Here is a 13,039-nt window from a genome sequence, read left to right as displayed (position 1 = left end):
GCCCCTTCCCCTAGACAATAACCGAACACTAACACTAACACTAACACCCTTACCCATACCTGAACCCTAAACCCCTAACCCTACTTGAAACCATAACCCTACTCCCTAAACCTTAACCCTCATCCTGCTCCACATTTAGCCCCTTACCCTAGAAAATAACCGAACACTAACCGTACCCTGACCCGTACCTGAACCCTAAAGCAGTGGTTCTTAAACTGGGTTCTGAGTCGGTCTAAGCTAAGGGATTTGGTGGATCCTCTGCCGCAGAGGTCCATCCCTCAATCTCGTCTGCAGTTATTGGGCACAGTCATTGAATGAAGGCTTCGGTGAATGAGCATATGAAGCTGGTGGGTTTCGGTGCCTCCAACAGAATTAAGATCCACTGCCCTAAACCTCTCAACCGCTAATTACCCTACACCCAAACCCCAAAACTAACCAGTAACCCTTGACTCTAACCCAAACCTAACCATTCACCACAAACCCCTGATCCTAACGCTCATCTCTAACCCCAACCCTAAACCCTTGACCCTAACCTAAAATCTCACATTCCAACAGTTTCAAAGACAATATCCCAGTTTTAAAACATCCTCTTTGCTCCGGGTTTTTATCGCTTCTCCCACAAACCTCCGCCCTCTCTATTTTATGTTGTCCCCCGAGAGGAACCATTGAAGTTGCCACGATAAGAACTATAACAAACAACCAACATCAGACTTTTGAGCTCTTTCGCATCATTGAAAACTGAAAATTACCCACACCAGATTTACATACCGAGCATACCTGAATTCTGCGAAAATCCCGGACCCCCGTTGATATGGGGCTGCTGAGAGGAGACAGAGGGAGCACGGCGATAGGTCCCCGTGGCCGACACCATGGAGGCCGAGGAGGTGGTGGAGGAGTTATGACGTGAGATCTGCCGAGAGATTGTGCCAAACTGGGACATGGGGATTGGACCCAACCCGGGTCCTTGTGGCACTGAGGCGGAAGACGTCGCTGCTGTTGGAGCAAAAGTAGAAGCTTTAGCTTCTGTGATTTACATTTACAACATCTGAATAGATGTATTTGGTAGACTTTGGATAGTAGGAAGCTTAAAGGACAGCCGACACCATTTTTTTGTTTCTTAACTGATTTTCAGAAAAACGTTTTATAGCATCTAAGATACCCAAGACACAAATTGTCCTGAGGCGTTGGTTGTCCTTTAAAAAGACGAAAACTTAGAGAGAGTATCTCAGAGCTGCAAGAACTCACCTTGGCCCATACTGGGAGGAGAAGGGGTCGGGACCGCCAAGGGAATACCAACCCCACTGTTGCCACTGCTCTCCCTGCCACCACTACCACCACTACTGCCACTGCACACAAAATTAGACTCAATTCAGTTATTTTTAGACATGTGTGCACCAAATGTCACCACCAGGCCATCCCATCAGAATGGTTTATTTCTGCCATGACACTTGATGCCTGCTTAATTTGGGCTACCATTTTTTTACATAGGATAAAGCCAGAGTACTCGGAAGAACCTGATGCAGGCACACAGAGGACTTTCCTTCGCCCTCGATATTGAAATGCCAGTAAGTGAAATGATGCTCAATGAATGAAAGTCCATGTAACCATCCTATAAAATGTGAAAAGAAAATAGATTTGCCAGGGGAGGATTTAGACAGTGGCGGGGCCGTGGATTTCATCACTAGGCCTTCAGTAGTGCTATGTCTGAATCAATCCAGACTGAAAAAGTGTGGTGTGATTTACCACAAGTCCACTAGATGGTACCATTAGCCAGGAAATAACTGACCTTAACTGATCTTAATGACGTCCATTTTTTCTTACTAAGTCTGTCTGAAAATGGCTTTAACAGTAAATCTCCAACCAAATCCATTTCTTCTCCTCCTTCAGCCATTGTGGGTTGACAAAACTGCGATTAAATAAACACGATATATTTGCTTATGCAAGCTACTGATACAGTGTACTAGCTCTGGCCAGTATGCTCTTGTCAATAGCGGCTCGTGATCACAGCAGTTTTTCGCAAACTATGATTGGATAGTGACTAACCAATTATAATTTGCAAAAACTTACTTCTTGAAGGCGCGAATACCGCTTTTAGGTTGCCAACTCGAAATCTGATTGGTTAGAGCAACAGTTAGATCGACGCATTTGATGCTCCAGGGCCTTCAGAACTGATTGTGAAGGCGTGCAGGTAGATTTCTGACCCTGGTAACAAATGATGGCTGAAATGTGATTGGTTAAATGCTTAAATGCAAAAACATACTTCTGGAAGCAGCACAACAGGGCGAAAGTAATGAAAGTAAACTGAAAAGACAATTTTGAATTATTTTAGAATTCATGGACAAAATAAAATTAACATCAGTCCATGATATTTTTAGGCCAGCAGAGAAGGCTCTGCAGGCCTTGACGGTCTGCCACTGGATTTAGCGGCATCTCAGACAAAATTAGCTCGCAACTACCGTACATGGTACGTGCGGGCATGAGCGTACCTATGCGTGCGGGGTCTCTGATTGAGCGAGGCTGTACGCGCAGGGCTCTGTTGGCCCCCCAGCCGGGCTGGGCTCGTCATATAGTCATTGGGCACCACTGGAGGCTTGACTGGCTCCAGGGTCTTGTAGGGTGTGTTGCGTCTGTCGGCAAAGGGAAAAAAATGGTGACAGAGGTTCAACTTGCGAAGTATGTAAATAGGGCGCAACTTGAGTTTGACACTCTTACCCCAAGGTTCCACGGCCAGCCATTGGGGGACTGGGGGGCTTCTGGGTTGGTGGGTTTGTCCGGGACAGTGTCCCTCCTCCTCCTGGTCCTCCTCCTCGTCCAGCAGCATTGTTCCCATTTTGCTAGGGAGAAGAAGAAAAAAAGCCATCAGTGACATTTCCAGGTACTCAGTAAAACTCATATTTAAAATGGCTGGGGGGAAAGGGGGGCGGGGGGGGGGGGGGGCTGTGGTGTTGGGGGGGGGGCGGCATGCCTATTGGATGAGCAAATGCCCATATCGGGTTGCATGAAAATTGTGACTACATGGAGGTTTTGTACATTGTGGGAAAGTAAAGATAAAAGGTCGCTATCTCTTACCTTGGCTTTGAGCCACTGAGTGCAAGTAGATAAAACAAGAAAAAAATACAACAAAAGAAATAAAAAGACAAAATAAAAAGAAAACAGTTGATGCATGTCGGTTAACGGTTTCATAGGCAGTCATTTATTTCAGCAGCATGAAGTAACGGCGACGTTTGGAGCCAACAAATTGATAGAAAAACGGGAGTTCTCTGAGGCCGTTTTAGGAACTTAAGCTGAAACTCAGGGAAACAAATTGCGTCTCTTTCTGGCAGGGAAATGTGTCCCGTCAAGGACTCTTCTATTTATCTGCCTCCCATTCCTCATGCCAAGATCCCCACGGAGATACTTGACAACCGACTGGCCGGTTCTGCCAACAAAGTAACAAAGTACAGTAGAGGTCCATGTTTCCCGACAGTTTTTTTTTTTCAAAACCGTTTTCAAAGATATGTGTCTCAAAATCTCACTGCCGTAGTCAGCGTGGACTGCTTTAGAAACAGCGCACGGTAGAAGACAACAACCACAGCTGCCAACTTGAGGCTATTTTTTTTTTCCAAAATGGACTGCACATTTTAGTTTCGTATAGCAACTTTATTTATGTATGTCTTTATTTGGTTTTATATATATATATATATATATATATATATATATATATATATATATATATATATATATATATATATATATATATATACACAACAAGGAAAGCGGCTACGACAACAAGGAAAGCGGCTACGACCAAATACCTCCAGCGGGTGAGGCAAGTCCTCAGAAGCCAGCTCAATGGCAAGAACAAGACCCGGGCAATAAACAGCTATGCCCTGCCAGTGATCAGATACCCTGCAGGAATAATAAGGTGGCCAAAGGAAGAGATTCAGACCACGGATGTTATGACCCGAAAACTCCTCACCATGCACGGAGGGTTCCATCCCAAGTCCAGCACCCTGAGACTGTACACAAGCCGTAAGGAAGGAGGCCGGGGACTAGTGAGTGTGAGAGCCACTGTCCAGGATGAAACATCCAAGCTCCATGAATACATCAAAGAGAAGGCTCCAACGGATGATGTACTCAGAGAATGTCTCAGTCAATGGGGAACAGAGGATGAGGTGCTGGAAGGGACAATCATGGGAGGAAAAGCCCCTACACGGGATGTACCACCGAACCATAGCAGAAGTGGCTGATCTCAAGAAGTCCTATCAGTGGCTAGAGAGGGCTGGCCTAAAGGACAGCACAGAGGCACTCATCCTGGCTGCCCAAGAGCAGGCCCTGAACACCAGAGCCATAGAGGCAGGGATATACCACACCAGACAAGACCCAAGGTGTAGGTTGTGCAAAGAGGCACCTGAGACAATCCAACACGTAACTGCAGGGTGTAAGATGCTGGCAGGGAAAGCCTACATGGAGCGCCATAACCAGGTGGCTGGCATAGTCTACCGAAACATCTGTGCGGAGTATGGACTGGAAACCCCAAGGTCAAAATGGGAAACACCTCCCAAGGTGGTGGAGAATGACCGAGCAAAAATCCTGTGGGACTTCCAGATACAGACTGACAAGATGGTAATGGCCAACCAACCAGATATCGTGGTCATAGATAAAGGGGAAAGGAAAGCCGTTGTCGTGGATGTAGCGGTCCCGAGTGATGGGAACATCAGAAAGAAGGAACATGAGAAAATCGAGAAATACCAAGGGCTCAGAGAGGAGCTGGAGAGAGCCTGGAAGGTAAAGGTGACAGTCGTGCCTGTGGTGGTCGGAGCACTTGGGGCAGTGACCCCCAAACTCGACGAGTGGTTGCAACAGATCCCGGGAACAACATCGGATATCTCGGTCCAGAAAAGCGCAGTGCTGGGAACAGCACGGATACTGCGCAGAACCCTCAAGCTTCCTGGCCTCTGGTAGAGGACCCGAGCTGAAATGGGGACAGACACCACCCATGGTGGGTGAGACGAGGATTTATATATATATATATATTTTAATTGCGTTGACACTTTCAGAGGGCCACACGACGCTGCTTGGTCGAATAAAGTGAGCAAGGAGTTGTGAGCAGATGGAGCATGTGGAGAGAGAGAATACACATCAAGCTCAAAACAGGAAAGAGTCAACAAACCATTTCCTCCGGATTCTCTGGAGAAAGCGACGGGTGACATTGGGCAAAGATGGCTCTTTCCTGTACATTAATGGCCAAATGTGAGCTAATCTTTGGCGCATTTGCTTTCACGTTAAAACGATCTTAGCATGAAAATCTCGATTGACTTTGTAGAAACAAGATTGCATTGACACAAAATGATCACTTATTCTATCCAGACAGAAATGAGAAAAGTAAATCTTACTTTGACTCCGTGACCGACATCATCCAGCAGGGTGTAATCGATCGGTTTTCGAATGTAGCGCACGGGCCTCTCCATGTTGCCCGGGGCGATGATTTTATGGGTACGAGAGGTGTTTTTATTGGTGGTCAGGATGCCAATCTCGCGACGGGCGACCTTCTCCTTGTGAATATCCACCGTCTGAGGGAGATAATGCAAGAAATTCACAGCAGCTTGAAAAATCATCCAATCCGTCTGGATCTCTTCTCCTCATGTCCATCGCAGCAATAAGTGAGGTCAGGTCAGTATTGGAAATAGAGTGCCATTGAGGACCATAAGCGGAAGTTTAAGATCAAATACAAAAGAGTTGAAAGTATCGGACTGTGTTTCGCCCCAAAGCCAGTGGGGTAAAACGGTAGCTGAAAATGCTAAGCAAGCGTGAGTGCCTGTGTCGGGATTTCCCTTCATTCCTGCTAGGCTTAGTAAAGCACACATGGGGGGACATTCACTGTTTGACAGGCAGGCAGAGGGGTTGTTCCAAAACACATTTGAAGAGGCTGAGTTGAGCGACCCATGGGGATTCATTTAATACAAGGGTGTCAAACTCATTTTTTGCCGCGAGCCAGATTGTAGTGAGGGTTTCCTCTTGAGGGCCGTTATGATTTTGGAGAAGCCATGAAAATGTTTCATCTTCACATATTATATACAGATACACAACTAATTAACAAATAGCATATTTTCCGGTTTATGACCCTGCACCTTATATGTTCAGTGGAAAGGTCGGTGCTGTTGGACAGTCTGCGGCTGGATGAAGGCATGGCTTGAGGAGCCCACGATAAGACGAAAGGACCGTCAGCGCAGAGCGCCCATGCGTATGTGGAACTGTCGCAGCTTGGAATTGAAGCGGATTTATGTGGGACAGGAGATGTGAGACAATCTCTTCGTCAATGGATGCTACAGCTGCATGTTTGCTTTCAACATTTAGCTTATAGTCGACGTGTACATTCTACCACGATGTCCCTGATCCACTGGTAAAGAGATGCTTTGATCCTCTCCTCTTTCATCTGGAACTGCTTCATGTAACAAAGAGGCTACAGAAAGTGCTTAAGAATGAATGACTCTCTGTCTTTGTGTTATGTTATTTGTTATGTAGTTTTTTTATTTGTTCTTTTGACTTCAAGACGGCGCCGCGAGAGTGGCTGCCTTTCCAGCAGCTCCTGTATTTTGTTTTTCTACTTTCATTCCTTTCATAACTTTGGTGCTGTGAAATGTAAATTTCTCCACTGCGAGACTAACAAAGGCAAATCCAATCCAATCCAATATGCAGGTGCGCTCTATATGTGAAGATCTGGCAACTATTGTCAGCAGCCACTGACTCCATTTTACCATGTAGAAGAAGTAGTGCGTAACCCCAGCCTCTACTGTAGCGCCTTATGATGTGGTGTGCCTTATATTTGGAAAATATTTCTATGTTTCTATATATGGAAGCCTTTTTTTATTCATTGAAGGTGCGCCTTAGTCGGGTGCACCTTATATATGAAAAAAGTTTGAAAATACACCAATTATTTGAGGTGCGCCTTTTACTCCGGTGCACCTTATACATCGGAAAATCTGGTAAATAATTTTCAAATCTGAAGTCAAGAATAATGACCGCTATTGTCTTTTACATCCGAAAAGTTTTAATTTTGATTCTGACTTTAGCCAGCATCATTGCACTTGACATGCTTGATTTGCTTTTGTGGGCCGAATAAAATTATGTGGTGGGCCAGACTTGGCCCCCCGGGCCTTGACTTTGACACCTGTGGTTTAATAAATATTTCTGATTAGTAATCAACACAGGATGAGCCGTCCAGAAAATAGACTGATCATCATTAACTATGTTTTAAACTATGATTATTTACATATTGGCGAAAAACAAAAGTTGTGTTCAAATGTATGGTTGACTTCAAAAATGGTCAACTTCAATTTCAAAATTCCCATTGGAGTTTTAAATTCTCTCGTCTCGCATCTCATGCGGTGAACTTGTTGCTCGTGTGACTTGATCTTCCGCCGGTGTGCTTTCGATACCTGGGAGATATGATTAATGGAGGACTCCATGCGTCGTAGTTGCGATGCCTGGATGTCCAGTAGCTGGAGCACATTATTGGCTAAGGCGTTGATTTGGTAAGCCACGCTGGCCAGAGACTGGGTGGTGTAGGACTTGGTCTCCTCCAGGGCCTTCCTCTTGTCTTGAGCCTGAACAAAGACAAGACAGTCTTGGGAGATCTCCCGTTGTAAAAATCCCATTCCAACAGTCTGTAAACGCACTGGCATGCAAACTTTTTGGGCCATTTTGGCGGAAATTGTTCCGGTGAAAGATCTCAGGTATATTGCTTCCATTTAATTAGAAGAGCCATTTTGCAGACACGTGCCACGCTGAGATGGATGTAAAAACCCCATGGATGAACGGCAAACTCCCCGCACATTTACGACAAGATGGGACACACGCAGTCAGAGCGCAGCCTCGAGCCAAGCGGGGTAGGAACGCCGAAACATTTCATCGAATCACAGTTTCAACCGGCTGCTTGAACCATCTGTTTCCGTATGTCTTTAAATAGCCAGAGGAACCGAAAGACATATTTATAGTTTGGAGGCAAAACAAGCCTCCACATTGATCAACAACAAAAAAAAACCTCCACACATGGTTGTCATCAGACAATGGTGATATTCGGATTGTGGTTAGGATTAAATGACACTGAGATCAACAAGAATGTCCTCGTCTGTCATGACGAATCAATTGCTTAATGGCTTCAGAATGAACGCCTTTACAAAATCGATGGGAGTGTAGTGAAAAACACAAACTGCAATTGGCGATTTTCTGCAATGGTTACGACACTCGAATGCATCCAATAAGTCGACTGACACTTTTCAGCAGCTAAAAATAAGAAATGAACATATTATCCTAATTTCCAGCTGTTTTGTAAAAGGTTCTAAGGCTTGGATTTGCTGTTATTCTGTTCAAGCGCAGGGATTATCCCTTGCCTCGGTTCAAATCTGTAATCTAAAAATCCCATCAGTGTTGTTTAAATGGCATAAAATCATGATGACCCGCAATCTACCGACATTGGAAATGTGTGTCAAATGTGGACCATTTGTTCTTAAGGGACGACCGACGTCTCCGGAGAAGTTGTGTCCACAATTTGTAAAATGGCTTCAAATGACTTCTACTGAGCGTGTTTTAATAAGATTCCACTGCATATAGCTATATTTTACGTTTTAAGACTCGCTCTGAAGATTCAGGAAGTCTTGTTTTTGAGTTGGTGACGAGTTCGTATGTGAAAAAAGACACATTGTAGCAGTCCTTCCATCACTTCAATGTATTTTGCTGTACATGTTTGGTCTGAGACCCGTGTTGCACCCAAAAGCCGCCAGAAGAGGGCATCCGAGCTTCATATAAGGAATTTATCAGCCTGTAGAAACGGAGGTGGCCACTGGAGGTCGCCATTTTGTGCCTCTTTCTTTTGGGTGAGACATTTTCCCCCAATGTTGCCTCAAAATGGCACATATAATTCTTTAATCGATTGCAAACATGTATGCTTTCCTCTTCAGAACTATTTGAATCATATTCATAACTGGATGTGTAACAAGAAAGCATATTGTCCGAATCTGAAGCCATTGTTTTGATTCTCCAGCAATGCAAGACGTCTTGGCGTGACGTTCTATATTGGTTGCAAATGCGCCACGTTTCAAATTTCTTCAGGTTGCATTGGTCCAAGAGCAGCAGACCTTTTCATGCTACCGCTAACACAGTCACTGTAGCAGACATCGGGGTTTAGAATCACTAAGGCTAGGTAGTGGCAACAACCTCAGGATACATACGATAGGTATCGCGCTATGTGGCTATGCCAATACAAGGCCTACAAGGTGATACGTATACCATTACTTTGCATCACTTTGCTGCTGTGAAATGTAAATTTCTCCACTGTGAGACTAATAAAGGCATATCCAATCCAATCCAGGTCCAATATTGTTTGTTGCTCTGGCAAATATTTGGTTGGGGCGCTTACATGTGTTCATTGCCCGCAGACTGAAGAGAGACAGAAATTTGTCTGTCTCACCAAAAGCAATAGATTGGCATAAACACTAAGCAGCATGTATTTATGTATTTAGTTTTATTGATTTATTGATTTGCTTATTTGTTAATTCATCCAGGTATTTATGTATTCATTTTTCTATTTATTAACTTATTTGGGTGTTTATTTGTCCATTCAGCTATCTAGCTATCTATCTATCTATCTTGCTATCTAGCTGTCTTGCTATCTAACTACCTCGCTATTTTAAAGTCATTCACTGCCATTCCTGAAATTATTCAGGAATTGTTTTTTTCTTAGGTGGGGGCTGGGGGGGCGATCAAGTGCTGGCGATGTTTTTCCCTCCCACGAGGGGGCAGCATTTGCCTTTTGTGCAGGTGCAGGTATAGTGAGAACAATATAGGCTCTAAAATTGAGCTCTGCGGAACACCACTGACTGCTTTATTTCCTGTATATGCTAGCTGTCCATGTTAAGCGCTTTGTTACAGCTTCAGCTGTTTTAAAGCACTACAATATATAAATATATATGTATTGTATTTTATGTTGTACAGCCGCCCCCATTTCATGATCAGATAACTCTAGACCCATATAACTTGAGAATTAACTCTTTTTTTCCTGATTAAAGAAGTGTCTAAGGTTCCCTACGTTGCATGCAATGTTCATGTCGTCCTAAAATTCAATATTTTGTGGGTCCAGCAATTTGAGTGAAAATGAAAAACACCCTGGCATTGGAGTGAACACATTTTTGCAGATTATCTGGCAGTGCATCAGTTAATAGGAGTAAGAAAAAATGTTTTTTTTTATTCACGCTTTTGTGAGGCACTCCAATTTGGGTATTAAAAAGCTGAGTCAAATTGAACATTTAACTTCCATGACACAATTGGAAATCATGTGACACGTTTGTGAGTCATAACTGAAACAGCCATTAGTCAGACGAGAACACGGGGGGAGCTGGAGGGAAGGAATAGGCTGGATTATTTTTTTTATTTCAGTGTCACAAATTTCAGTTTGAGGCAAAGTATTAATTAACGTTTTTGAAAAGACTTCAAAGGAAAGAAATGGGAAACACAATGTGGTGCACAAAGTGAAGGTTGATTAAAAAAAATATATATATATTGATTTTTGTTCGGTGAGTTGCTATATTTGGATTATAGCTTTTCAAAGGCAGGGGGTTCAAAACTGTGCTATGGTTAGAACAACTGTTTCAAGATGAATGAATAAAATAGTGCTAACATCAAAGGAGATGTGTGACTAGCGCAATGGATTCTTTCTTCTAAATAAACTCATCGCAACCAAAACAACATATTTTTTTGTCTGTTTTATTTTATGGATTTTTTAGATACGCATTTATTTATGTATTTGTGTGTTTATTATTGTAGCGTATTTAATAATACAATTTATTAAGCGCCTTTCAAAGCTCTCAAGGACAGTTTACAATCACAAAACAAGCACAATAAAAGCACAGATACAAGTATAAATAATAGAAGAGATAAAACTAAACATTTACTTCTTTATTGCCTGGACATTATGTATTTTGTCACGAGTCAACGGGTCATGTTTGACCTTTGTTTCTGGATTCAGTTTAGAACTCGGTGTTTTAAGATTTTTGTTTTTAATAAGCTCTTTCTCTGAGGCAAAGCGTCTGTGGTTGAGGGGGTATCAGTTGCATGAAACGGATGATAACTGTGTGCATATATGACCTTGACAAAGAAGAAAGTGTCAGACACTTTTTTTTTAAATTTCAACTGCCTCCTTTCATTTTTACAAAATTGTAACTTTCATTATCTGTCAATCACAATGTGCTTGTCCTGTTTCCAGATCACGTTCATTTTTTGAAACCACTCACAGGGGGGCAAAGTACCTCATTTAATATGCTGTCATCCATAAGGTATAGCAAGCAGGGTGTCTGAATAGTAATCTATCTGAATTTCTCAGTTTATCATTTACACTGTTTTCTGTCGGGATTAATAGCAACAACAAACACACACATCACTGTTTCAACTGCCTGGATTCAAATGTCAATACCAATCATATACGTACATTCACACTAGGTACACCTGCAGAGGCGAATGAGAGGCACCACAGGCAAATTTTTTCCTTCATTTTGATAAGATTGCTGACAAAACAGTACCCAACGTGTATCACTGTGACCGCAGTTCGCAGCCGTGTAAAACTGCATTACATCATGCCGAGTATTGGCTCTCATATTTTTATATTAACTAATTCACTGCAATTCCTGAATTTAACCGCTGGTCAGACCTCTGCCGATGTTTTTACCTCCGACGAGGGGGCAGCATTTGCCTTTTGTACAGCCGCACCCCATTTCAAACTCAGATAACTCCAGACCCATATAACTTGGGATTTAACTCTTTTTTTCTGATGAAAGAAGTCCAGTTTTTCTTACACTGCATTGAATTTTTATGTAGTCTCAAAACTCAATATTCTGTGGGTCCTGGAATTTGAGTATAAAAGACCAAAACCCTGGCACTGGACTGGACACATTTTTGCACATCGTCTGGCAGTGAATGAGTTAATAGTATTCTTACACAACAAAAATGAAGCCTGTGCAACGAATCATTAAATCCAGTACAGTATCTGAGTACAGTATATGATCTAATATCCAGACCACTCACTCGCCTGCAACTGCATTGTAAATCCATTCAATTCCATCACATTCAGCTTGTAATAATTGCAAGACTAATGTAACGATTTGCAGGAGATATGAATTACACATTTAACATAGTAATGTAATTGTTGTGTAACCGTGGGTACCAATTTCTAATGTAAAAATTCTGTAAAAAAATCGAATGCTAGCTCATCACTTTCAAACGGAAGAAAATTATGTCTTACGATGCCACCCCCCCCCCCCCCCCCAAAAAAAAATGACGCTTACGCGCGACAATTGAATATAACAGGCAAAAAAGACATAGCAAATGTCATTTTTATATGTCGGGCCAGTAGCACGTTGCGTCGTAAACTGCAGTCAGTGACTAAACACTTGGCCAGAACAACGACACACCCTCTACAACCAGCAGCTTTTAACACATCCACGAGAGCCTCGTTTTCCACGCCTTTCACAATATTCGCATCACTCTGGCCGCAAAGATGATTCGTCGCTATAATGCGATAAAATGGGGCTCTATTGAATCGGTTTAGAAGATAATTTCCCTTACAAGACGTGCATATCCTGTCGTTGTGGTCTCGCTTACTTCTCCTACCCCAGCGCCGCAGACACGACGAAGCTAAGCATCAACTCACCGCACGGAAAGCCATCTATTTACCTGAACATAGTTGTTTTCACAGTATTCCGCCACCCGGGAAAGGTTCTGATAGCTTTCGACAAGTGCTCGTTTCCCGGCAGGGATTTCCTCCTCTAACAACATTTGTAGCTCTGCCATCTTACATCCCTTTGCATTTCTCTCCTCTCCCTGCCTTGTTCAATGAGGCGAGGCGGTGATGCTGCTCTGTAATGGGGGGGGGGGGGCACCGGAGTGAGGGGGGTAGAGAGAAAGAGAGGGGCCAGAGAGGGGGCGAGGTAGGGAGAGAGAGAGAGAGAGAGAGAGAGAGAGAGAGAGAGAGAGAGAGAGAGAGAGAGAGAGAGAGAGAGAGAGAGAGAGA

The 13,039-nt window shown here is 43.3% G+C and overlaps 1 protein-coding gene and 1 long non-coding RNA gene across 5 annotated transcripts in view; one reads left to right on the top strand and one right to left on the bottom strand.

Moving 5' to 3' along the window:
- The window catches only part of LOC148891566 (uncharacterized), a 19,827-nt gene extending 12,424 nt beyond the window's left edge, over window positions 1-7,403 (top strand). The window contains exons 6-7 of the long non-coding RNA XR_016116417.1: window positions 1,489-1,565; window positions 6,124-7,403. This is a non-coding gene — a long non-coding RNA (uncharacterized LOC148891566). The remainder of the gene's footprint in view (window positions 1-1,488; window positions 1,566-6,123) is intronic.
- The window catches only part of abi1b (abl interactor 1b), a 16,147-nt gene extending 3,108 nt beyond the window's left edge, over window positions 1-13,039 (bottom strand). Inside the window, exons 1-8 of one of the 4 annotated variants that reach the window (XM_089008003.1) lie at window positions 12,703-13,039; window positions 7,419-7,586; window positions 5,376-5,552; window positions 3,070-3,084; window positions 2,713-2,834; window positions 2,487-2,627; window positions 1,246-1,346; window positions 778-993 (exon numbers count right to left, since the gene is read on the bottom strand). In XM_089008003.1, coding sequence (XP_088864129.1) covers window positions 778-993; window positions 1,246-1,346; window positions 2,487-2,627; window positions 2,713-2,834; window positions 3,070-3,084; window positions 5,376-5,552; window positions 7,419-7,586; window positions 12,703-12,819 — 1,057 coding nt within the window. In that variant the 5' untranslated portion in view covers window positions 12,820-13,039. Of the gene's footprint in view, window positions 1-777; window positions 994-1,245; window positions 1,347-2,486; window positions 2,647-2,712; window positions 2,835-3,069; window positions 3,085-5,375; window positions 5,553-7,418; window positions 7,587-12,702 lie in introns of those variants that run through there. The other 3 variants (XM_089008001.1, XM_089008002.1, XM_089008000.1) reach the window with 3 other exon arrangements.

Source organism: Hippocampus bargibanti, linkage group LG11 (assembly GCF_051943395.1).
Source record: "Hippocampus bargibanti isolate YZ-2025 linkage group LG11, ASM5194339v1, whole genome shotgun sequence".
NCBI classification, from domain to species: domain Eukaryota; kingdom Metazoa; phylum Chordata; class Actinopteri; order Syngnathiformes; family Syngnathidae; genus Hippocampus; species Hippocampus bargibanti.
This window is presented reverse-complemented; position numbering and strand designations above follow the sequence as displayed.